The 26,462-nt window shown below is 43.5% G+C and overlaps 1 protein-coding gene across 16 annotated transcripts in view; it reads left to right on the top strand.

Moving 5' to 3' along the window:
• Positions 1-26,462, top strand: part of SOX6 (SRY-box transcription factor 6) — a 605,164-nt gene that overhangs the window by 205,297 nt on the left and 373,405 nt on the right. For 13 of the 16 annotated variants that reach the window (XM_068260626.1, XM_068260625.1, XM_068260627.1 and 10 more), the window contains one exon: positions 21,176-21,294. In XM_068260626.1, coding sequence (XP_068116727.1) covers positions 21,218-21,294 — 77 coding nt within the window. In that variant the 5' untranslated portion in view covers positions 21,176-21,217. Of the gene's footprint in view, positions 1-8,599; positions 8,653-21,175; positions 21,295-26,193; positions 26,238-26,462 lie in introns of those variants that run through there. The other 3 variants (XM_068260630.1, XM_068260640.1, XM_068260637.1) reach the window with 3 other exon arrangements.

The following is a 26,462-nucleotide window of genomic DNA, read 5'->3' as shown; positions in this document are numbered from 1 at the left end:
ATTCCATGCAGGGCTGCAGCCTCTTGCTGATAATTCCATGCAGGACTGCAGCCTCTTGCTGATAATTCCATGCAGGGCTGCAGCCTCTTGCTGATAATTCCATGCAGGGCTGCAGCCTCTTGCTGATGATTCCATGCAGGGCTGCAGCCTCTTGATGATAATTCCATGCAGGACTGCAGCCTCTTGCTGATAATTCCATGCAGGGCTGCAGCCTCTTGCTGATAACTCCATGCAGGGCTGCAGCCTCTTGCTGATAACTCCATGCAGGGCTGCAGCCTTTTGATGATAACTCCATGCAGGGCTGCAGCCTTTTGATGATAACTCCATGCAGGGCTGCAGCCTCTTGCTGATAACTCCATGCAGGGCTGCAGCCTCTTGCTGATAATTCCATGCAGGGCTGCAGCCTCTTGATGATAATTCCATGCAGGACTGCAGCCTCTTGCTGATAATTCCATGCAGGACTGCAGCCTCTTGATATTAATTCCATGCAGGGCTGCAGCCTCTTGATATTAATTCCATGCAGGACTGCAGCCTCTTGCTGATAATTCCATGCAGGACTGCAGCCTCTTGCTGATAATTCCATGCAGGGCTGCAGCCTCTTGCTGATAACTCCATGCCGGACTGCAGCCTCTTGCTGATAACTCCATGCAGGGCTGCAGCCTCTTGCTGATAACTCCATGCAGGGCTGCAGCCTCTTGCTGATAATTCCATGCAGGGCTGCAGCCTCTTGCTGATAATTCCATGCAGGGCTGCAGCCTCTTGCTGATAATTCCATGCAGGACTGCAGCCTCTTGCTGATCATTCCATGCAGGACTGCAGCCTCTTGCTGATCATTCCATGCAGGACTGCAGCCTCTTGCTGATAATTCCATGCAGGACTGCAGCCTCTTGATGATAACTCCATGCAGGGCTGCAGCCTCTTGCTGATAATTCCATGCAGGGCTGCAGCCTCTTGCTGATAATTCCATGCAGGGCTGCAGCCTCTTGCTGATAAGTCCATGCAGGGCTGCAGCCTCTTGCTGATAACTCCATGCAGGGCTGCAGCCTCTTGCTGATAACTCCATGCAGGGCTGCAGCCTCTTGCTGATAACTCCATGCAGGGCTGCGGCCTCTTGCTGATAACTCCATGCCGGACTGCAGCCTCTTGCTGATAACTCCATGCAGGGCTGCAGCCTCTTGCTGATAATTCCATGCAGGGCTGCAGCCTCTTGCTGATAATTCCATGCATGACTGCAGCCTCTTGCTGATAATTCCATGCAGGGCTGCAACCTCTTGCTGATAATTCCATGCAGGACTGCAGCCTCTTGCTGATAATTCCCTGCAGGGCTGCAGCCTCTTGCTGATAATTCCATGCAGGACTGCGCTGCAGCCAGTTCCTGAGACCTTCCATTAGAATTACCACCATTGACCAGTTTATTGTGTTGTCACCCTCCTCCCAGGTAGCGCTGTAAAAACAGTGCAGAAGCTTTGGGCGCAGCCAGTGCCACCATAGGCTGTAATAGGAATTACGGCAATAGACAGAGCACAAATTACTCTAAAACACTGTAATTTGTCCGCCAGCAATATCTGGAAGCCAAATTACATCTTTCCCCCTCTATCCGTGGGGGCCTGCAGGGGGAATAGTAATTAACGCCGCAAGGACTTGTGCAGGAGCAGGGAAAGCATTTTAACAGCTTTACCCTGCACCCAAATTTCATATGCATGCCTTCCCAGGGACAGTTAAAGGACAACTGTAGTGAGTGGTATATGGCGGCTGCCATATTTATTTCCTTCTAAACAATACCAGTTGCCTGACAGCGCTGCTGATCGGTTTGGCTGCAGTAGTGTCTGAATCACATCAGAAACAAGCATGCAGCTAATCTTCAAACAAAAACACCTGATCTGCTGCATGCTTGTTCAGGGTCTATGGCTAAAAGTATTAGAGGCAGCAGGATAGCCAGGTAACTGGTATTGCTTAAAAGGATATGGCAAAAAATATGGCAGCTTCCATATCCCTCTCGCTTCAGTTGACCTTTAAACCATCTAATGTCAGGATCAAAATTTCTGGTTGTGTAGACTGGGCCTCCTGCTTGTATCTCTAGGGTACATCCTTCAAGATGCTGGTGGGCCTTTAAACAGCTCCAGGCATTGTAAAACATAAAAGATATAAAGACTCCCCCTTCACTTATCGTTTGTTTTAGCTTTTGTTGTGTCTCCTGCAAGCTTTTCTCACCAGTTCCAGAAGCGAAATGTGATGAGTCCGTGGAATGCTGGATTATTGCTCAGGAGTCTCTTTTTTCTTCCATTAGTGATGGAGCCTATTAATGTGAGTGTCATTGATTGTGTGGCCTGGTGACATCATCATGTCATTGCTGCACCGAGCTGAGGCTCGCCCCCCATCCTTTCTAAACTCGCCCACAGTGGTGTCTCTGATACGCCAAACGGTCCATGCACCAGGACAGAGGCCAAGAAGATGGGACAGCCAGAGAGGAGTTGACAGTAAAGTTCAAAAACTAATCTTATTGGCTCCTACATGTCTGCTCCACTTTGCAGCATTAATGTACAAGATACAGAGGCGCCAAAAGAATAAAAGGTAATTAAATGAACTTAAAAAAACAACTGGTTAAACAGAGGAGGCAGCGGTGGTCTTACCCCCTCCAAACAGACACAGGCATGGACTGCGATTCAGACAGTCAACAATTTATTCGGAACTTCAAAAAACAATGCAACGCGTTTCACGGGCCATACATCCCGCTTCCTCAGGCAAAATACAGTAGGAGTCACAGCATCTGTATTATATCAGCGAGCTCGGCGCCTCTGTGCAGCATTGTTTTCAAACTGGATTTGGTTATTGGAGGGTTTTTTCCAACCACCAAATACAATTTGACTCAATTTATTCATCCTCCGTGGAGGTCCTCTACTTTGGCTTCAGCCCTCAACCATTGCTACTAGGCTTGATCACTAAGACTAGGCGCTATAGTGTCTGCCTTTCCTGGGCTGCTTTCCCATTAAATAGGCAGGCTCTGTTTGACCACTAAGACTTGGTCCCATTGTGTCTCCAGGACCTGCCTTTCCTGGGCTGCTCTCCCATTAAGTAGGCAGGATCTACTTGACCACTAAGACTGGGCCCTATTGTGTCTCCGCGGCCAGCTTTTCTTGGGCTGCTCTCCCATGACGTAGACAAGTTGTACAGTTTTCCTTTTATAATGAGCATCGCATTATCTGTGGAGGCTGGGAAACAGTTCTTTGTACCTCTTTATTCTGTTTTATATTGTTCCTGGCTTTTCATCATTGGAAGAGATGACTCCATAATATATTCCCAACATCTTGGCAAGAGAAGCGATCAAGCCTGGCATAAAACCTCTCAGTAGCTCCAACATGTTTCAAACCAAAGATGGTCCTAAGTGGTCATAAGTCACTTGTGACCATTTTTTTTCTTTTAAATAATAATTATAAAAAAACATGAGGGCCCAATGAGGCTCCCCTCTTGCACTGCGTTTATGGATGTTTGCCGCCTTTTGTCTCTTTTTTTTCAAGCCTCTGTTGCTGATTCCCCTCCCTGATGTGTTTCTTGTGTTTTAGAAACAGCAAATTAATATTCAGCGTGTTTTCTCCTTGGGCTTCTAGTATGGAGAGATCAAAGCGGCGCATTGTGTCTATATTTATACTTCTGTATATTTGTTATTACTCGACTTTGCGCGCCGCGTGCCTTCAAAGCCGTGGCGCGTCTCTTGGATGGGAAAAGCAAAGCGGAATCTGTAAATTGACTCTTAAAACCAACCCGAGTCTGCCATCTTCCTTCACCCACACCGCTCATTTCTCAAAGACGTTTGAGCCTTCATCCCGCTGTTTCTCCTCCTCCCCCCGGCAGTCCCCATCTTCTCCTGGCACAGGCAGCTGAGCTCTTGGCAAATAGCGCAAGAGAAGTACGGAATGGATGCAAATATGTGCCTGTGGCATGCCAATATTTGCAATATTCATGGAAACCATGAAAAATAATGACAGCAGGAGATCCTGGTCGATGTGCCAGAGAGACTCTTCAAAAAAAGCCAACTCCCCGCCACACCCAGCGCTGAAAGCATTTGCCCAGGACAGGGGGCATCACAAATAATAGAAGAGATTGTCTTCTTCTGGCCGGTCGCTCACTCACATTGATGACCGTGTCCTCCGTTTCCAGGCCAAGCAAAAAAAGAGAAACTATTTATAATTTTTAATGCATGAGAAATTATTTCCATGACTGGAAAAACCAGGGCTGTGGAGTCGGTACAAAAATCATCCGACTCCAACTACTCAGTTTATGAAACAACCGACTCCGACTCCAGGTACCCAAAATTGCTCGAATCCGACTCCTTATGGTGGCCACTAATGATCCAATCTTTTTCATCCAATCTTACCAAATCTATGTAGTAGAAGAGTAAACTGATGGAATATATTGATTGGATACTATAGGCAGTTCCCTTATATTAGATAGAAATGGTAAGATTGGATGAAAAAGATTGGATCATTAGTGGCCACCTTAAGTCTAATTTTTACAAAGGCTATGGATTTTGTTCAAAAATCATCCGACTCCTCAGTTTACAGTATGAAACCTCCGACTTAAGGTACCCAAAATTTCTCCGACTCCACAGCCTTGGGAAAAACGTTTTCTTTTCCACAGTGGCCAATGTTATTGAACTGTTGTGAGTAAATGCATTGTTTTGTCGCCATAAGTCTGTAGGGTGCGGTGGTGACCCCAGGGTTGGTTGGAGAAGGGTGCTTGAGATACATCACTTCATTAGAAAAAAAAACATTTTCATTTGTCGAACATGTAAAGCAACCAAAGTTTGAATGAGCAAACTTGTGTTGTCTGTAAAGACGGTGCCTAATCTCCCTTCCTATGGCCCCAAGTGCCTGAAACACCACCTCCAAAGCCCAGTGCCTTCTCTATGCTTAAGCCTCTCCTTCCTTAGCCCTGATTGTCTGAACCCCTCCCACATTCATCCCAGCCTCCAATCCCCTCCTTCTTCTGCTGACAGTGCCTTAAAAGGAACCTGAACTGAAGCAAGAGGGATATAGAGGTTGCCATATTTATTCCCTTTAAAGCAATGCAAATTGCCTGGCTGTCTTGCTGAGCCTCTACCTCTTAGCCAAAGACCTTGAACAAGCATGCAGATCAGGTGATTCTGACTGAAGTCTGACTGGATTAGCCGCATGTTTGTTTCAGGTGTGTGATTTAGACACTACTGCAGCCAACAACATCAGCCGGACTGCCAGACACCTGGTATGGTTTAGAAGGTAATAAATATGGCAGGCTTCATATACCTCTCTCTTCAGATTCCATTTCACAGACTACCTCTCCTTCCTCAAGTTCCTCAGCATCTACCCTTCCAGTAACTCCGCCTACTCCCCGCTTCTCTAGTTCATTAACCCCTCCCTTTCCATTCTGCAGTGCCTGAAACATGTCAGGATAACACCACAAAGCAATGCAACAGAGCAGTTCACAATGCAAAATCTATATCTACTTTTTTTTTGTCCTGCAAAGGATTCTGGGAATTTTATGTAATGTCAGATTCATGTTTTTTCTGTTGACAGTATATCAAATATTCACAGTGATTTGCTAATGAACATAAAAGCATATTTTACCCGCCAGTCGGAGTTCTGCCTTAGGTGCTTGGAATGAATTGTCACATCGGTGGCATTACGGAGGGGTGACGTTGGCCCATTGTAACAGTAATCAGATGTAATTAGATTGTCGCTGGTGTCTGGCTGTTGCCCGCAGCCTGTTATCTCGTCTCCTCAATTGGAGCTGTGGAGTGTTTGCAGCATCACGCTGGGTGAGAATAGCGCTATTTACAATGTAATGAAGTGTTTACCACGAGCAACAGAGAGATAAGGGCGCTCCTTGCTGGGGTGGTGTCACAATGACAATGCAGCGACTCATCCTTCGCTCCCCAGCCGCTCCCGCGCACAAAAGGACTTTATCTTCCCGCTAATGTGAAATCTATCCAAATTCACGACGACATGTAGGACTCCAGGGATGGGAACAGCGACAAATTCATGTACAGTAATATTTTCCATCCATTTATCCCATGTTATGGGGCAGGAATTGTGAGCACTGGCCAAAACCGCGCACAGGAAAACTGAACAAGGACATTCTCCATGGCATCTACATGAACTGCTACAAAACTTTTACTCCTTGTTTTCTCCACTTTATTGACTTATTGTTTTATGCTTTTACCCCTCCCTCCCTCACTCGTACGTATTAGCACGCCGCTGGTGAGCTGGACGCAAGGTGAGCTCAAATCCCTGGTGGCGTTAAATACTATTCCCACTCCGAGTCATAGCAACTTGTAGGGAGAAGTAATACCCAGAATTACCCTTACGTGCTCCTCGCAGTATAACATTACTGCTATGGCGGCGCCTAGTTTTGCCATGTGCCAAAACCACCTGCTTCAACCCCCCCCATTTCTTTAAAGGCAACCCAAAGTGAGAGTGCAATGGAGGCTGCCCCATTAATTTCCTTTTAAAGAATGCTAGTTGCCTGGCTGTCCTGTTGATTTGTCCTGTTGATTTTTCTGGCATCAGAATTCTGAATCACTGACCTGAAATAAGCGTGCGATTAATACAGTCAGACTTGAGCCGTAGCACCTGATGTTTATGGTCTATGGCTAAAAGTATTAGGGACGGTTACCACTAGTCCTGGAAGACGCAGGCTGACACTTGCAGTAGTGCGAGCACGCCCCCAGATTTGGGATTTGGATGCGTGCCTCAGACATCTGCAACATGCCATCCAGAATCGCAAAACGGTGCGATTAGGATGGCAAACAATGGAAAGAATAGGCAGTGTTTTCTGGCCCGACTTGACTGCGGGGGAAACACTGCCGATACGGCACAGAGCTGAGCCGCCTTCGGCTATTAGAGATACAGGATCAAGGAAGACAGTCAGGCATTTTGCGTTGTTTAAAAAGAAATAAATATGTCAGCTTCTATATCACAATCGCCTCGGGTTCCCTTTAAAAGATCTGTAATTTCATATCATAAATATACTGATCGACCCCAGATTGCCCCTCACTCAATAATGCAATTACGTAGCACTCTCGCCTGTCTGCGCTGGTGTCCCACATACAAATCTGGACCAGGGCACTGTCTACTTTGTATGTTCTTTCTAAAAAAAATAAATAACTGAGAATGCCCCATCAGGAGATGGACTAGTCCAGAACCTGTCAGATCTGTCAGAATTTTACTACCTACTGTAAGTGACAAAGACACAGGAAAAAAGTCATTTAGAGTGCATTTTATTATAAATGATCAGTGCAGAGTCCAAAAACAGAAGACAAGTCTTCAACAAAGAATAAGAGCAGGCAAATCTCTCCCACAATAAATATGGGGGTCACGGCACAGCTCTGCATTCATGGATACCCAGAAAAAGGAAAGAGGCTTACCAGCTGGTGACAACCCACATTATAAGGTTGTATCAACGATTTGGTAGGACATCAGGAAGCAACAGTCTGTCCAGGATCCACCAATTCAGCAATGATTAATCTCACGAATGGATATCAGTAAACATCATAAAAACAAACAAACGGCAACTCTAAGTGTAAACCGTTTAATATAGAGTTTTTATAGTAAAAACCGCATAAAAAATAGCATAAAAACAAAACTTACATACGGGGCCCATGCAATGGGAACCCCGAGAAAGTTGCACGTGTGTGTAGGTCAGCAGTAAAGGACAGTAGAATGGTGCCGCCTGTCTCCTTCCCGACTGGTTTTGCAAACTAGCGTCATCAGGGGATTAAGGATACAAGCGGCTGTCACCAAATATGTAAACTTTTACAATAAAGAAAGGAGTGGGGCTATGAACATCAACAGTCAAGACCACTCCAATAGAGTATAGATCAGACTCTACTAGGTGAGTGACTATAGCCCAAATCACTACACATTGAGAACAATTGGATATAAGATTAGAAATTTAAAGTATCTAGTGGCTAGACAGCGCAATGGTCAAGTCCTCTGCCCCTGACACAGGAGACCTGCGTTCAAATCCTGGCTCCCCCAGCCAAGCAAGCAACCATGCTCTTTTTAAATAAAAAAAAAACAAAAAAAAACTAGAGTATACAATACAAACTGGCATATACAAAACCAGAAAGTGCACATTATAGGAGGTGAATGAGTGAAAAACGTACCTAGACAAAGCCAGATAGATATCAAGTGAAATCCAAGAGTGTATTTTATGCTGGGAAAAAAAAGTACATTTATAAGTATGTATTTTAAATTTTACAATTTTTCACGATAGTGTTTTTTTATGAGATTAAAGGGGCACTAAAGCGAAAAATTATAACATTTAAAATATGTGCAAACATATACAAATAAAAAGTACACTTTTTCCAGAGTAAAATGAGCCATAAATTACTTTTCTCCTATGTTGCTGTCACTTGCAGTAGGTTGTAGAAATCTGACAGAAGTGACAGGTTTTCTCTATAGGGGATTTTCAGGGATATATTTATTTTCAAAAGCACTTAGTGAATGGCAGTTGCTCTGTCCAACTGCCAAAAAACTGTGTAGGGAGCAGGGAAGCTGCCCAGCATCATTGTTTAAATTCTTTTTAGGGAATATCTAAAAGCCTTGCTGAGAATCCCCTTTGAAGATATGGATTAGTCCAAAACCTGTCACTTCTGTCAGATTTCTACTGCCTACTGTAACTGACAGCAACATAGGAGAAAAGTAATTTATGGCTCATTTTACTCTGGAAAAAACGTACTTCTTATTTGTATATGTTTGCACATATTCTAAATTTTATAATTTTTTGCTGTAGTGCCCCTTTAAACAGAAAAGGTGAGATCATAAGGAGAGTAAATTGATAAGTTTTGTGAATCAGCTGTGTGATATCTATCTCTGTGCATTGGCCAGCTTGTGCTGTATCTTCTGCGTTCCTCCATAATCTGACATGATCGCCATCATACGGTGAACGTTCTCCGTCACTGATTCTTATGTTCTCCCGAGTATTTCCATCCCGCACTGTAACGCCATTGTTGACCCACAGCCTGCAATTAACGCATTACAGTGATTATCTGTATGCCGGAGTGGGTTGTATCAGAATGTGCGGGATTAAAAGCCAGTGTAGGATTGTACCTGAGAGCTAATGGAGAATTGCCCCCTTGCTGGCCGGAGGGTCCACTTCAGTGCTAATGGGCCTATTTCTGACCTCCGGTAAGATTATAGATCACCTGCCCATGGCGTCCCGCCCATTGTGGAGAACAAGGAGTTTAGCCACCATTCAGGACTGATCTCGAGCTATTCTGGTGCTCTGTTATTATAGCTCTCCACTTGTTCTCTGTAGAGACGGCAATACAGTAACTCCTTCTCAGTGTTACTTTGCACACAGGCCACCTTGGGCAGGCAAAGTGCAGCCATGTGTAGTTTATACTCAGATGGTGGTGCTAAGCGGTGACATTTATTAACGCAGACCTGAACTCAGAACTTCCTCTCTGCTCTAAAAGATAAGCAACAGCATAATAACCTTTAGGGCTCGTTTCCACTATCGCGAATCTGCATGCGTCCAACGCATGCAGATCCGCACATGTAATGCAAGTGGATGGGCCTGTTTCCACTGTAGCGTTGTTGAGGTGCGTTTTTTTCAGCGTGAAAAAAACGCACAAAAGAGCCAACGATTTCGCCTGCGTCGGGAATCCGTGAGAATCGCCGCTAATGTATTTAATAGTAAAAACGCATGCGTTTGTTACATGCGTTTTTACCCGCGATTTCGCGTGCGATTTCGCACCTTTTTCAATTTTATTTAGCCCTGGCAGTGTCATGGTTAATTTCGCATGGCACCCTGCCATGCGAAATCGCAGGCGAAATCGCGGGTAAAAACGCATGTGGAAACGCATCCGCATGCGTTTTTACAAGCGTCGGAATGCGGCCGAAATCGCGTCGCAACAGTGGAAACAAGCCCTTACAGAAAAACATTTCTTTGTTACAGCTTACAGAAATTCTACAATAAATCTGCACTGTGTCTGCTTCCATGAAAGGGTTAACAGCCTGTGTTTACTTATTAGCTGTGTCTGCCGAGGACTGCCGAATTCCTCTGCTGACACAGCTGAAAGATCAAATTACACTTTTGATTATTTGAAGATAAGAGGGAATTAGGCAGGCTCTTCTCTCTAAAAACACACAGGGTGCATTTCACTCTGTTTCCTTGTGTCCTGTGCAAGAGTTCCACTTAAAGGGAACATGATGTGTGGGTAATAAGGAGGCTGACATACTTTTTTTTCATTTTAAACAATGCACATTGCCTGGCTGTCCTGACCTGAGGTTAGGAGGTGCTCTGACTAGATTAACCACATGCTTTTTCCAGGTGTGTGATTCAGACACTTTTGAAGCCAGAAAGATCAGCAGGCGTGCCAGGAAATGTGCATTGTTTAAAGCAAACCAGAAGCTAAAATAAATGTGTAAGATAATGAATTGTATGTGTAGTACAGCTAAGAAATAGAACATTAGTAGGAAAGAAAGGAGTCTCATATTGTTTCCAGTACAGGAAGAGGTAAAACAAACTTCAATTGTTATCTATGCAAAGGAGCTTCTCTGAGCTACTTAAACCAACTTGGAAGAATACAGTCCTGTTTTTTGAAGCACTCACACAGCCAAGAAACAGTGAGAGACCGCTTGAGATAAGGTTTTACTGCAGGAAAGTTCAAAGGGTCATTACTTCTGCTTTGTTTTATAGCTTAAAAGAGAGTATGGCTTCTAAACTGCAAATATGACGGAATGATGCAATGTTATATAAAGCTATATAACTGGAAATAAAAATATGAAACTATTTTCTTTGCTACTAATATTCTATTCATTGTCTGTACTACACATACAATTTATTATATCATTTTTTTTTTCATTTCAAAAGGAAATAATTATGGCAGCCTCTCATCTCAGGTTGCCTTTAAAAAAAAAAACAGAGCCCCCTAAATCTACAATCAGCCAGATTGCCACACAACGGCACTTAAGGTGGCCAGCTTATTAGAAAATAAACTCCATTATTGATGCCAATCATACATGACTAAAGCCTAAAAGGAACGTGAGGTGTGAGACCTATGGAGGCTGACATATTTTTTTTCTTCTTAAACAATACCAGTTGCCTGGCTGTCCTGCTGATTCTTTCTGGCTGGTAGGGTCTAAATCCCACACCTGAAACAAGCATTTTTTTTGTCACATTTGTCATAGACACCTGATATGCATGCTTGTTCAGGGGCTACGGCTGAAGGTATTAGAGGCAGAAGATCAGTCAGACAATGTGCTTTATTTAAAAAGGAAATAAACATGTCATCCTCCGTATCCCTCTCATCTTGATTCCCTTTAAAGTGATCATTCAAAGAAAAAATGTTTTTATAATTGGTTGTGATGGATAGGATAGGGAGTGCAGATTGGTTTGTTGATGGTAAAATAATTGATGTATTATGACATGTTATTTCTGATCACATTTATCTGGTTGCACAAACAATCCTTTGCTAAAAATTGGACCGTTAGTAGCCACCTTAATACATACAGTCATACTCTCCCCAGAGCCACCCATGTAAATATATGGATGTGCACAAAACCAGCCCTCCAATCATAGAGCTCACTACACAGCATCAGCTGTTTGATTGAATGAGATGTCTGATCGATGAAGACTGTTGTGTAGTGTGTGTCTGGCTTTACTGGCAACTGGCAGCCAGATCTGAGCTGTCAAATGAGAATGGTTAATAGGCTGATGTGTGCCCTTCTGTCACTGGTCAGGCACATAGGAGTAGGGGTGGTTTGTACATAGGAGAGATCAGGACTGACAGACCTGAGTGGTCACTGGTGCGATCTCCACATTATTTCCCCGCGTGCTCCCTGTGAATGGAACATGTGTTGTAACATTCCTGAACAGAGCACAACCAGGCATCCAATCAGCAGATACAGAAACCTTCTTTGTGCCTGTCAAATATTTGTCTGACCTTCATAGAATATTTACCCTCCCTGCGCTGCTCTGTATTGTGCGTGACGGCCGCGTGCGGATTATGCAGAAGAAATACGTGGAGTACAATGCGAAGCTTCAGTAGTCCTCACATCTCTTTTTTATCTGGTCCCCTTAGAGCAGTGGTCCTCAAACTAAGGCCTGTGGGCCGAATGCGGCCCCCTGAGGCTTTTTTACCGGCCCCCCACTCACAAAATGTATTACTTATAGATGTGGACTGCTGCATCTTTAAATATTGTCAGCCCACATATAGAATAGCACAGTGCTGACACCACCCGTTCACATGGAAACCAGAAAGAAGTCATTCACTGGCTTCCAATCAATTACTGTTGTCCAATTGGGTGGCAGGTTGTCACCTGGGTATGCTTCTTTGTCTGGCCTGCAAAGACTTCTTTGGTTTGTACTGCAGGCCATTTGGTGACATTATGGCTCACATATGACTTGCTATGTTAGGGTCACAATATCTGCACTTGCTGTGTAGGTGACATAATCACTGCACTTGCTGAGTTGGGGGTATACTATCTGCACATGTTAAAATTGTCTGGTTAAATGGAAGACATTAGGGCTGCACATGTTGATAGGAGCTGTCTACAATACCTAGGTACGATGTAATGTTTTTCTACATCATTTTATGTATATTCTGGCCCCCCCTAGCAGTCTGAAGTATGTTGACCCGGCCCTTGACCGAAAAGAATTGGGGATCCTTGCTTTAGAGAATGGAAAATTGAGACTGATAGAGGCTCTCCTAAACAAATCACTGGAAGAAATCTCTAGCGACATAAATTCAGATGGTGTCTGCCATCTATCAGCTTTTCCCGAGGCCTAAATAAAGAAATGATTAATGGTTTAGTTATCTTATAATTTTTTAGAACTTTTCTTCCTTTACAGTAAAGAATCCAGTTCAAGGTTCTTTACAGTAAAGGCAGATTGGATATTCTTCAATACAGAAGTAGCACAAAACAAAAGGTTCCCCCATTTATCATCATGAGGTTCTTGAGATGTTATTGTTCCCAATATGGAGTACTTATTAAACCCTGTCTCTTGTAAAGGGGCACGTGCTGTAATAATGTTGAGAAACACTGATCTAGAACATAGGGTGCAAACATCTGATTGCCCTTACAGTAAAGAATATGCAGCCTTACTTAGTTTACTATTAAGCAGTGGCGCTATACATTGGGCCCCCCTCAAGCACTCTTTACATAACGATACAAAGCACCTTTCTGATCCAGGGGCCCTGGTGCAATCGCAGCCTCTTAATCCCCTATTACTACAACACTACCATTGAGAATTGTGCTTTATAGTGAGATCTGAGGCGAAGCTGCTTGATTTTTGTTTTTCTGTTTATATTGGGTGATTTATCCAGGCCTCATACCCCATGGGCCCTGGTGCCCCGCGGATGCACTGATCATCACTTCTGGGCTGTGAATTTCTGATGAGTAACGAATGTTACTCACCACTTTACAAGCTCAGTGAAAACATGGAGTACGGGGCGGATGTTTTCTGATTCTTTCACTTTGGAAGAATTTGTGTCAGGAAGGAGCTGCCCAGCGCGGGATAAATATAGATCGGTGACAGCAGCCGGTAAAAATAGAAGAGAAAGCGAACGCTGAACGTCGTGTGTTGTCACTCTGCAGGCTCCTCCCACTCTTCATCGCTTCACCTCACCCGCTCGCATGCTGCAGCAGCCATTCCCACGTCTGGAAATTATTACAATCAGATCTGCTCATTGCCGTGCCTCTTCCGATAAGGGGGGACTCCAGTACAACACCTAAACCTACAGGAAAATAAACACCCAAGATTTGCAAAGCCGTTTGTGAAATTGTAAAATCTGTAATAATCATTGAACAGCAATCCAATCCAACTGTAGTGTATATAGTATTGTCATTTAAAGTGACACTGAAGCAAAAAAAAATTATATAATGAACTGGTTGTGTAGTGTGGATAATTACTAGAAGATTAGTATCAAAGAAAATAGTTGCACATTTTTATTTTCAGCTATATAGTTGTTTTTTTATATAACATTGCATCATTCTCTAATATTTGCAGTTTACACATTACACTCAGCATTCTAAATGATTTCACAGAGCAGGCTAATTATCTTTTGAACTTTCCTCCGCAGAAAACACAAAATACAGTGACAGACACTTGAAATAATAAGCTTCAGAAGACAGAGCTCTCTGCGACTTTGAAAGCCGGAGAGTTCAGTGAAGCTCTTTTGCATAGATAACAACTGGAGTTTCTTAACTGTTCCTGTACTGGAAACAATATTAGACTCATGTCTCTGTTGCTAATGTTCTATTTTCTAGCTGTACGACACATACAAATCATATCATAACTTTATTTTCACTTCAGATTCCATTCAACGGTCCCTCAGAGGGGCTCACAATATAACCCCTACCATGTGTGTATCGTGTAGTGTAGTGTATGCATCATAGTCTAGGGACAATTTCGGGGGAATCCAGCTTACTTGTCTATATGTTTTTGGGATGTTGGAGAAAATTTGGAGGGCCTAGAGGAAACCCACGCAGACATTGGCCTCAATTCACTAAGCTTATCTCCTGTCTTTAATAACTCTTCTAAAGTTGTTACCATGGTGATAAGGCATGTAGTATTCAGGAAACATTTTACCTCAGGCAAACCTAAAGTTACCTCTTCTGTCTTTAAGTTAACTTTTTAATCCTTAAAATAACTCCAGAGTTAAAGACAGGCTGTTCATTAACTGCGTGTGAAAATAACTACAGAGGAGGTAACTTAACTACAGAGGAGGTAACTTAACTACAGAGGAGGTAACTTAACTATAAAGGAGGTAACTTAACTACAGAGGAGGTAAATTAACTACAGAAGAGGTAACTTAAGGAATGAAGAGATAAGATAACTCTCTTACTGTGTGGAGGTAAGTTTTATCTTGCCTTATTATCTCCAGCATGATCTTAGTGAATTGAGGCCATTGGGAGAACATACAAACTCTGTGCAGATCGTGCCCTGGCTGAGATTGCAGTGCAACGCCATGGGCCGTCAATCTACCGCTGCTTGACCCAGATCTTCCATCCTGTCCGATTGGTACGTTTAATGGATTTTTTGTCAAAATCGACCGAAAGTTAATTGATCGGATATTTTGGGGTAATCTATTTGGTCAATTGAATCTGCAGGGAATCGAACAGGAAAATCGATAAGCATATGGGCACCTTTATAAATACTATGGAGGTGGCGATAGATTCAGATCCCCCAATATTTTACAGCTATAGCGTCTAACTAGATCCTGTGGGCTTGATTCACAAAGCCGTGCAAACTGTTTAGCACGGGTGTGCTAAACAGTTAGCACGTGAAGTGCCGTTCGCGGACTTTTGCGCGCGCAAAGTGCCGCGATTTGCGCGATCGCAGACTTTTGCGCGCGCAATTTGCCGCAACTCCGTGATCGCGCAAATCACGGCACTTTGCGCGCGCAAAAGCCCGCGAACGGCACTTCACGTGCTAACTGTTTAGCACACCCGTGCTAAACAGTTTGCACAGCTTTGTGAATCAAGCCCTTTGTGTGCACACCACAGTTACAGTTTCAATTACCAAAATAAGATAAAAGGGATTTGCAAGCTGACATGTTTATTTCCTTCTAAATAATGCACATTACCTGGCTGTCCCGCTGATCTTCTAATAAGTTTCACCATAGACCCTGAACAAGCATGCAGCAGATCAGATGTCTATAAATCTCACAAGCTGCTTGTTTCAGGTCTGTGATTTAGGCCCTACTGACCAGAATGATCAGCAGGACTGCCAGGTAACTGGTGTATTGTTTAAAGAGACACTGAAGTGGAAAAAAATTATGATATAAAAAATTGGTTGCGTAGTACGGATAATTACTAGAACATTAGTAGCAAAGAAAATATTCTCATATTTTAATTTCAGTTAGATCGTTTTGGTTTTTTTTGTTTTTTTTTAATATAACATTGCATCACTGTCTAATATTTGCAGTTTACACACTACTCAGCATTCTATGATTTTACAGAGCAGGCCAGTGAACTTTTGACCTGTTCTCTGCAGAAAAACAAACAAAAAACAGTGATAGATACTTGAGATAATAAGTTTCAGAAGACAGAGTTCTCTGCCACTTTGAAAGTCGTGGAGCTTAGTGGCTCTTTTGCATAGATAACACCTGGCGTTTCTTAACTCTTCCTGTACTGGACACAATATTAGAGTTACGTCTCTGCTCCTAATGTTTTATTTGTTAGCTGTACTACACATACAAATCATTATATCATAAGTTTATTTTCCTTAAAAAGGAAATAAATATGGCAGCTTTCCTTTTAAGCTGCTGTGGATTTCCGATTCAGTATGGAGATTCTGCCCCCCTTCCACCATGCTATGTATTTTTATTTATATATATATATATATATATATATATATATATATATATATATATATATATATATATATATATATATATATATATATATATATATATATACTCTATATTGTAATGTATATGTCCACCCCCCAGCACTTCCAGGATTTAATATAGGGAAAGGGTTGCTCGCTCCGCACACTGACCTTCTGCCATCCGCACAGCGATACTTTGTATAATAAGAGGAAAACCTTTATTTCAGTGTTGACACAAGAAAGGCCAAACGCATTGACATCAATCACTATAGAATGAACATACGTGCAGCAATAGCTCTGTCTATTATTACACTCCATTCCTGCTTTGTATCTTCCACAAGTGACATTATGCATTATACAGAAGGGTTTATAGAGCTCCGCTGACAGCCGACTGTGGAAGATTTCTGGGAAACAAAACGCCAAGTCTGTTGCCCTTTCCTACAGAAGCAGATGAAAGGAGAGAATGACAATAACTTGCTATAACTGGCCTTATTTCCACATTTTCAGTCAATATCCTGAGTTGCTGTTACACTAGAGTACTTCTTTAAGTTTCTGTCTTTACTTTATGGCCATCATGTGATCATTTTCACTTGTAGTTGATGGTGAGTAAATGTGCTTTCCCCCCAGGTGTAAGTGCATTAAAAGCCCAATGCTTGACTAAAATATGGATCTCCTAAACTACTTCTAACACTAACACCTGATCTCCTAAACTGCCCCTAAGAATAACACCTGAAACCACCCCTAACACTAACACCCACTCTCCTAAACTGCCCCTAACAATAACACCTGATCTCCTAAACTGTCCCTAACAATAACACCTGATCTCCTATACTGCCCCTAACAATAACACTTGATCTCCTAAACTGCCCCTAACAATAACACCTGATCTCCTATACTTCCCCTAACAATAACACTTGATCTCCTAAACTGCCCCTAAGAATAACACTTGAATCCACCCCTAACACTAACACCCACTCTCCTAAACTGCCCCTAACAATAACACTTGATCTCCTAAACTGTCCCTAAGAATAACACTTGAATCCACCCCTAACACTAACACCCACTCTCCTAAACTGCCCCTAACAATAACACCTGATCTCCTAAACTGTCCCTAACAATAACACCTGATCTCCTAAACTGCCCCTAACAATAACACCTGATCTCCTAAACTGCCCCTAACAATAACACCTGATCTCCTAAACTGCCCATAACAATAACACCTGATCTCCTAAACTGCCCATAACACTAACACCTGATCTCCTAAACTGCCCATAACAATAACACCTGATCTCCTAAACTGCCCATAACAATAACACCTGATCTCCTAAACTGCCCATAACACTAACACCTGATCTCCTAAACTGCCCCTAACAATAACACCTGATCTCCTAAACTCCCCATAACAATAACACCTGATCTCCTAAACTGCCCCTAACACAAACACCCGATCTCCTAAACTGCCCCTAACACGAACACCCAATCTCCTAACTGCCCCTAATAGTAACATCTGATCTCTTATCTGCCCCAACACTAACACTCGATTTCCTAAACTGCTCCTAACAGTAACACCTGATCTCCTAAACTGCCCCAACACTAACACCTGATCTGATGGAAATAAATACGACAGCCTTCATACCCTTCTCAGTTCAGGTGTCCTTTAAACAAGATAGTTCTCCACTGGAATAGGCAATACTGATATTACAACCCATGGTGCTGCACTTAAATGACTGGGCACCAAGATTATCTGTATCGGAAGTGGGACATTGTGAGTGGAAAATTACATTCGTATTTAAAGTATTTTCCAGATAACATCCTACATGCAATTTCCGCTCTACTAACAATATTCTCATGTATTCCTCTCTGGTCACCTCTACTCACTCCAGCCTACAAGACTTCTGTCGATCCTCTCCCCTCCTCTGGAATACCTTCCCTCAGCACATCCGCCACTCACCCCAACCTTACCCCTTTTAGGCAAAATCTAAAAATCTCACATCTTCAGGCAACCAATACTCTCTCTTTGGCCATTGACTACCACTTTACCATCTCTTACACATCTTACCTGCACCTATTTTCCTATTGCTTAACCTTTTAGAATATAAGGCCCTTTTAGCAGGGCTCTCTTTCCCCCTTGTCTGTGTAATGTGCATAAATATCATCCACCCCTATGTAAAAATCTGTAATTGACTTGTTCATTGCACCAGCTGTATTCCACCATTGACTGATATTTTCAATTGTATTGTTTATATTGTATTGTCATACTTTGTATTCTGTTGTACAACGCCATGGAAGATGCTAGAGCTATATATATCCATAGTGTTGATAATTACAATGATTAATTGGAGGGAATGTTTGTTGGGCCATTTGGGGGAACCCATGATGATTGCCTGGGGATGCTGGGGGATTCTGGCATTGTATAAACTACCCACTTCCTGGCTAGTTCCTCGGTGTAGCCGTGCCGGGCAAGGTGTGGTCTTCGGGCGGCACTGACACAATGATGGTTGTTACTGGATCTGGGCGTAGCACAGGCCGGGCTTCTATTCATGTTTTCCAAATGATGTGCGAGTCCCGTGTTATCCGATCCTAAGTGGGACTTTATTGCCTTGCGCTCCTTTTCCTGCCTCTCCGAACGCTAACAATTACTCGGCTGGCGGAGGAACAGATGCAGTTACGTCTTCTGTTGGGCCGAGTCTCGCTCCTAAGCCAGAACAATTGGCATCTGGCAAACGCATAGACACTCCACCAGGCTGACGTGGAAGGCCTGAGCCACCCCTGGAGAGCAGAGCAGCACAAATAGCGCTCCTGAGTGTGACCTCACTGCAGCTCAGAGGTGACTCCCAGCAGAGGCCGCCCAGCCCGCAGCGCTATTCACAACACGCCAGAGCAATTGTTATCATATAAAACTGGCTCTATAAAGATTTATGTGTCTTCTATGGAGGGGCCCTGCGCAGTACTGCACACAGAGTTCAGGGCAGGAGAAGTGCTACTGTGCAGCCTCCATACATGAATAATAAAGAGGAGATACTGAGAATTATAGCCAGCATACAGGACAAGAGAAGTGCTACTGTGCAGCCTCCATACATGCAGAATAAGAGCAGATACTGAGAATTGCACCCAGCATACAGGACAAGAGAAGTGTTACTGTGCAGCCTCTATACATACAGAATAAGAGCAGATACTGAGAATTACACCTTGCATACAGGACCAGAGAAGTGCTACTGTGCAGCCTCCATACATACAGAATAAGAGCAGATACTGAGAATTACACCCAGCATACAGGACAAGAGAAGTGTTACTGTGCAGCCTCCATACATACAGAATACGAGCAGATACTGAGAATTACACCCAGCATACAGAACCAGAGTAGTGTTACTGTGCAGCCTCCATACATACAGTAATACAGTATTGGAGCAGGTATTGAGAATTACCCCTGGCATACAGAGTTAGAGAGTTGCTATGCACTGTCCATATATACAGAACATTACCTGTTGTTCTACTATGCAATTGGATGATAATATACAATATATATACTATTCTTGCAGTGTTAGTGAAATAGTGGTGAAAGCATTGGCTACATGGAGTAACAAACACAGGTCTGTCCTAAGTTAAGACATTAAACCAGAATAAATGGTGAGAATGGGGTTTTCTTTTCTCCATTGTGGCTGTGGGTCTCATTGGCGCTGGAATAACGGCTTGTCTATAGTGATGACAATTGGGGCGCCCCAGACGGGCACAGAACTCCCTTTCAGAGGCTCCGCTGGCTCCGGACATTATCTGCGGCTGAGAATGGAGATGGTCCTGCTGCAGAAAATGCTCTAGTGTTTGTCCCCGGCCAGATGTCCGAGCCGCTGTCACAGCAGCAGAAGTTTGGCTAAGCTGCTCTCGCCAGCAATGACCTCACAGGCAGGGAGGGGGGTGTCAGAGGGGGGGGGGGGAACTGACAGAGGGGACCCCCACAATGGTCCAGAATAGTTTCCTTCCTTTCATATTGAGAGGTCTCCAGTGTCCGAGCCTTCCTGTCTGAGGCAGAATTGGCTCTTTATAGCAGACAATGGCCTTTCTCTCCGCCTGCCTTTCACAGTCCCCTTTTCAGGACATCTACTTATTGTATCCCGTTTCTGTAAGAAAACTGCAGATCTGCCCCCGTTTCATTAACCTACCCATCATTAACCCCTCGCGGGCCTGGGGGTAAGAGCCGCCCGGCATCCGCAGGGTTACTATAACCCCCCCTGCCCCCCCCCCCCCCCCCCCATAGAATTTGTCAAGTCTGTGAAAGTCTCCGGCACTCTGGGGAAAAAAAGGGGGGAAAGAGGGAGAAAAGTATCCTTAGAAAATGACAGAAAAGATTGGCCTCAATGGTGCTTTTGTTTACTGTTTTCCTAAAAGGGGCCTCCCTATATTTCATCTGTCAAACTCGCTTTTCTTATTTTCAACAATGCCCGATTGTTTTCACCAAAGGGGGGGAAAAAAACTGCAGGTCTCACAGACAGGAGAATTCTGTATTATGTTTTCCTGCCAAATTCCGATGTCTTTCCCTTCCCTTCAACTCACAAAGGGCTCATAACTTACTGTCAAGTGTGAGAGGAACCACAATGCCCCAGTGTTGCTCAGCAGATCTGCTGTGTTGGATGATGGTCGGGCTGGCCGTGTGACTCTGGAGAGCCGCCGGTGGGGCTCGGGAGCCCGGGGCTGCCTTGTAGGCCCAACAGAAGCCGTGTCTGGAGATTGACTCTCTCTCTCTCCCACCAACCCTTCTCTCTGTCACCCCTCAGATTGTCAGCTCTGCGGGTCGGGATGCTACGGGCGATGGCAAGCTTGGTCGGCTGCAGACTTAATTAACGGAGTCTGGTTTTTTCGACAGTGACTTTGGCTCTTCGTGGCTTGGGACGGCTTGAGAATTGGTATGCCATCCAGCTCTGAAGTCCTGACGGGCGTCATTGGGGAACGCAGTACGGAAGAGTGGAAGGACAGCCACTTGCTGTAAGTAACAATGGCTTTTCTCAACTTTTTGTTCTGATCCTTTATTGCTTTTTTATGCTGCTTATTTTTTTTACTGACTTCCCTTCCTGCCCACCTTTAAGGACCACTATTGCGGAAATCGTAAAATTTTAAATACATGTAAACATATACAAATATCTGACAGAACCAACAGGTTTTGAACTAGTCCATCTCTTTATGGGGGATTCTAAGCAAGGCTTTTATTCTTTATAAGGACATTCATTGCAAAGGATTTATACAGTGATGCTGGCCAGTCTCCCTGCTCGCTGCACACTTTTTTTTTTGCAGTTGGACAAACCAACTGCCACTCACTAAGTGCTTTTGAAACTAAACCAAAACCCTGAGAATCCCCGATGAGGAGGTGGGCTAGTCCAAAACCTGTCAGTTCTGTCTGATTTCTACTACCTACTGTAAGTCACAGAAACATAAGAGAAAAGTAATGTATGGCTCATTGTACTCTGGAAGAAATGTACTTCTTATTTGTTATGTGTATACAAGTATTTTAATGTTTACAGTTTTCGCTATAGTGGTCCTTTAATGCAAATGTGGAGAGACCTACAAAAATAGTTAGACACTCACCTGTGGAGAGGATGATAGAGGATTCCTGGTCCTCTCACCGTGTCCTCAGTCCTCCGGTGTCCCCCATTCCTCACCCTCATCCCTCCTTGGGCAACCTCCCGAGGTACTCCTGTCAACACGTGCTTCCAAAGACTGGCACATCCGTACAGCGCATACGTGAGCGCAGTACGGATCCGCTCATCCTCGGAAGTACCGAGGGACTTCTGAAGGCTGCCGAGGAGGGATGGAGGTGGTCGAGAAACTTTACCGGGGCCCAGCAGTGGTACCAGGGCATGATCAGAGGACTAGGGAAGCTTTATGGGATGCAGAACCTTCCCTCTCCATAGGTGAATATCTATTTTTTTTTAGTTCACTTCAGTTTTACACTAAGGTGGCCACACATGATACAATAGAATTCAATTAAAGTGATGAGAAACGTAGAAACGTAGCTTTTCTTTATTCAAGTGAGAAAGCTGATCAAATTTCCCGTTTTGTTCGGGAAGACATCTGGTGGCAGATATTTTTTCAGAAGATTGAATGGCGTAGGATAGATTGGCAGTTTCCTGATTGATAGATCCAAAGTATTTTTTTCTAGAGTTTTCGATCAATTTTTTTTTCATAATTGAGGAAAAATGTAACACGTGTGATACTTTGCTTAGATTTTTCTTCTCGAAGACATAAAAAATTGTATCGTGTGTGGCCACCTTTAAGCCTGGCACGCACCTTCAATTTTCATCGGCCAATCATTGAACGATTTTACCACCTCCAAGAGAGTTTACCTACACAATCTGTTCATAGTTCAGAATCTGTTGACCCTCATATTACACTGAGGTGGTAAAATTGGCCAGGCTTTAAGGTGCCCTTAACAGTAAAATCTCCCAAGCATTCCACTGTATGATCAATCTGATTGGGTACTGTTAATGGTGCCATACGCCGATGAACGATTGTTCTGTTGATCAGAATTTCAGAATGATTTTTTTTAGTTTGATCAGATTGCTTATCATTTCCCCCTCTGTTGGTGGACCCAGACAGTCGTTTCCGATCAATTTCAACAATCAGATCAGACAGTTGATCATTTGTTTAATTGTTAATTGTTATTGAGCAACTTTAGGCTGGCCATACACCATACAATCCTTGGTTGTTTAATCTTACCATTTTGATTTAGTACAAGATCTTATCAAAACAATATTCTCAAACTATTTTCAATTTGTTGGCCTTTATACTACATAGATTTGGCAAATCCGTGCAATCAGGATTGTGTGGTGTGTGGCCACCTTTATTTTCTCTTTAAAGAGGTTGATCCGTGCCACCTACTGATCAATTGTCACCATTGATTTTGGGCAGATGAGATTGCTCAAAATCTGCCATAAACCCTTTGCCACGCTGGGATTTGATCAGTAACCTTTAAACGATCTCAAACGCAGAATCGATTGGACAGGATGGATGGTGTAGATCAGTCTGTGTTTTTTTTCTGGCATTGAGCTCTACAGATCTATGCAGAAGCTTTGGATGCATTTCCGATTACAGTTTTAGAATGACCTCTTGTGATTGAATTGCTCTGGGATTGGGTAATATATGGCCAGCTTTCTCTGTTGTTTTATATGCTCTGTGGACACGTTATACATACATTCTAGCAGCACTTGTGACTTTCCATCTATGACAGAATAGAGAACGTTGTTACAGTGTACAATGCTTCTGAGATCTGTTATTCGCAATGTCTGATAACTGGAATTTCTAGTGTAGGTAATACTGACCAGAGGCTGACTGTTCCTCACATGTCAGAAATCACAGCTTCCTTGTTACCGTAATTTACAGCTAGTGCTCTGCACAGTGATGTAGTATAGCAGTGCTCTGCACAGTGATGTAGTATAGCAGTGCTCTGCATAGTGATGTAGTGTAGCAGTGCTCTGCATAGTGATGTAGTGTAGCAGTGCTCTGTACAGTGATGTAGTGTAGCAGTGCTCTGCATAGTGATGTGATATAGCAGTGCTCTGCACACTGATGTAGTATAGCATCGTTCTGCACAGTGATGTGGTATAGCAGTGCCCTGCACAGTGATATAGTTTAGCAGTGCTCTGCACAATTATGTAGTATAGCAGTGCTTTGTACAGTGATGTAGTTTAGGAGTGCATGTGATGTAGTGTAGCAGTGCTCTACACAGTAATGTAGTGTAGCAGTGCTCTGCACAGTGATGTGATATAGCAGTGCTCTGCACAGTGATGTAGTGTAGCAGTGCTCTGCACAATGATGTAGTGTAGCAGTGCTCTGCACAGTGATGTAGTATAGCAGTGCTCTGCACAGTGATGTAGTGTAGCAGTGCTCTGCACAATGATGTAGTATAGCAGTGCTCTACACAGTAATGTAGTGTAGCAGTGCTCTGCACAGTGATGTGATATAGCAGTGCTCTGCACAGTGATGTAGTGTAGCTGTGCTCTGCAGAGTGATGCAGTGTAGCAGTGCTCTGCACAGTGATGTAGTGTAGCTGTGCTCTGCAGAGTGATGTAGTGTAGCAGTGCTCTGCAGAGTGATGTAGTGTAGCAGTGCTCTGCACAGTGATGTAGTTTAGCAGTGCTCTGCACAGTGATGTGATATAGCAGTGCTCTGCACAGTGATGTGATATAGCAGTGCTCTGCACAGTAATGTAGTATAGCAGTACTCTGCACAGTGATGTAGTATAGCAATGCTCGGCACAGTGCTGTAGTATAGCAATGCTCTGCACAGTTATGTAGTGTAGCAGTGCTCTGCACAGTGATGTAGTATAGCAGTGCTCTGCACAGTGATGTAGTATAGCAGTGCTCTGCAAAGTGATGTAGTTTAGCAGTGCTCTGCACAGTGATGTAGTGTAGCAGTGCTCTGCACAGTGATGTAGTATAGCAGTGCTCTGCACAGTGATGTAGTATAGCAGTGCTCTGCACAGTGATGTAGTATAGCAGTGCTCTGCAAAGTGATGTAGTTTAGCAGTGCTCTACACAGTGATATACGGTAGCAGTACTCTGCACAGTGTTGTAGTATAGCAGTGCTCTGTACAGTGATGTAGCATAGCAGTGCTCTGCACAATGATGTGGAATATCAGTGCTCTGCACAGTGATATAGTATAGCAGTGCTCTACACAGTGATATAGGGTAGCAGTGCTCTGCACAGTGATGTGATATAGCAGTGCTCTGCACAGTGATATAGTATAGCAGTGCTCTACACAGTGATGTAGTGTAGCAGTGCTCTGCACAGTGATGTGATACGGCAGTTCTCTGCACAGTGATGTGGTGTAGCAGTTCTCTGCACAGTGATGTAGTGAAGCAGTGCTCTGCGCGGTAATGTAGTATAGTAAGCAGCGAATGTGATGGATGTTTCCTGCTTCAGAGAATCCTTTTATCTGTCTTGCTTTTTCTAAATTTATCTTTGAGCTATAAAGTTTTCCCTGCTGATCCCCCATCATCCTCTGCTGCTGTGGTCCATAACTCACCTGTGCAGCAGTGGTCAGGCCTGGCCTCCTCCTGCTTTGTGTCCAGCTGTGGCTGCCTGGCAGACTGACAGCTCCTAATCCATCTCCAGACCTCACTTCTTCCTCCCGCCTGTTCCCTGCTCCCCCGCTGCAAACTCATATGGCCAGATTTACTCATCCTGGAGCGCCAACTCATTCCATGGCACCGCACAAACTATGGAACAAACATGGGGAACATAATAATACAGGCAGGGGTGTACATCAGATATAGACACTGGTACAAAATACAGACTTGGCAATTACAGTGACAAGTGTAACATGGTGACGAAAATGTATAACAAAGTGCAAGACACAAAATTAATACATTCCAAGAGCCCTGCCCTTGTGAGCTTACAATCTAAAGGAATCTAAGGGGGTAGGGGCACAAGGTGGGGTAGTATACTGTGCATCATGCATATTGGGCTGTGTGTTTTAGCATACCTAGTAAGGAGTACAACTTGGCCTGAGGTTGAAGGGGGGAATGGCCTAAAGAGGAACTGTCGCAAAAATCTTAACATTTTAAACATATACAAATAAAAAGTACATTTCTCCCAGAGTAAAATGAGCCATACATTACTTTTCTCCTATGTTGCTGTCACTTACAATAAGAAGTAGAAATCTTGTCATTCCCGACAGATTTTGGACTAGCCCATCTTCTCATAGGGGCGTTCTCAGGGTTTTCTTTATTTTTAAAAGTACTTAGTGAATGGCAGTTGCTCCGTCCAACTGCCAAAATAGTGTGCAGCAAGCAGGGAGGCTGGCCAGCATGTTTGTATAAATCTTTTTCAGGGAATGTCTTTATAAAGAATAAAGGCCATGCTGAGAATCCCCTAAGGAGAGATGGACTAGCCCAAAACCTGTTGGTAATGTCAGATTTCTACCACCTACTGTAAGTGACAGCAACATACAGTAGGAGAGAAGTAATGTATGGCTCATTTTACTCTGGGAGAAATGTACTTCTTATTTGTATGTATTTTAAATTTTTAAGATTTTCGCAACGGTTCCTCTTACGTTAGTATATGCTTGTAGGAAAAAGTGAGTTTTGAGGGAGCGTTAAAGAATTTTAATGATTGGAGTGTGACACATATGTTGTGGAAGGGGATTCCAGAGGAGG

Source organism: Hyperolius riggenbachi, chromosome 11 (assembly GCF_040937935.1).
Source record: "Hyperolius riggenbachi isolate aHypRig1 chromosome 11, aHypRig1.pri, whole genome shotgun sequence".
NCBI lineage: Eukaryota > Metazoa > Chordata > Amphibia > Anura > Hyperoliidae > Hyperolius > Hyperolius riggenbachi.
The sequence above is the reverse complement of the archived record's forward strand: the minus strand, read 5'-3'. Positions and strand labels throughout refer to the sequence as shown.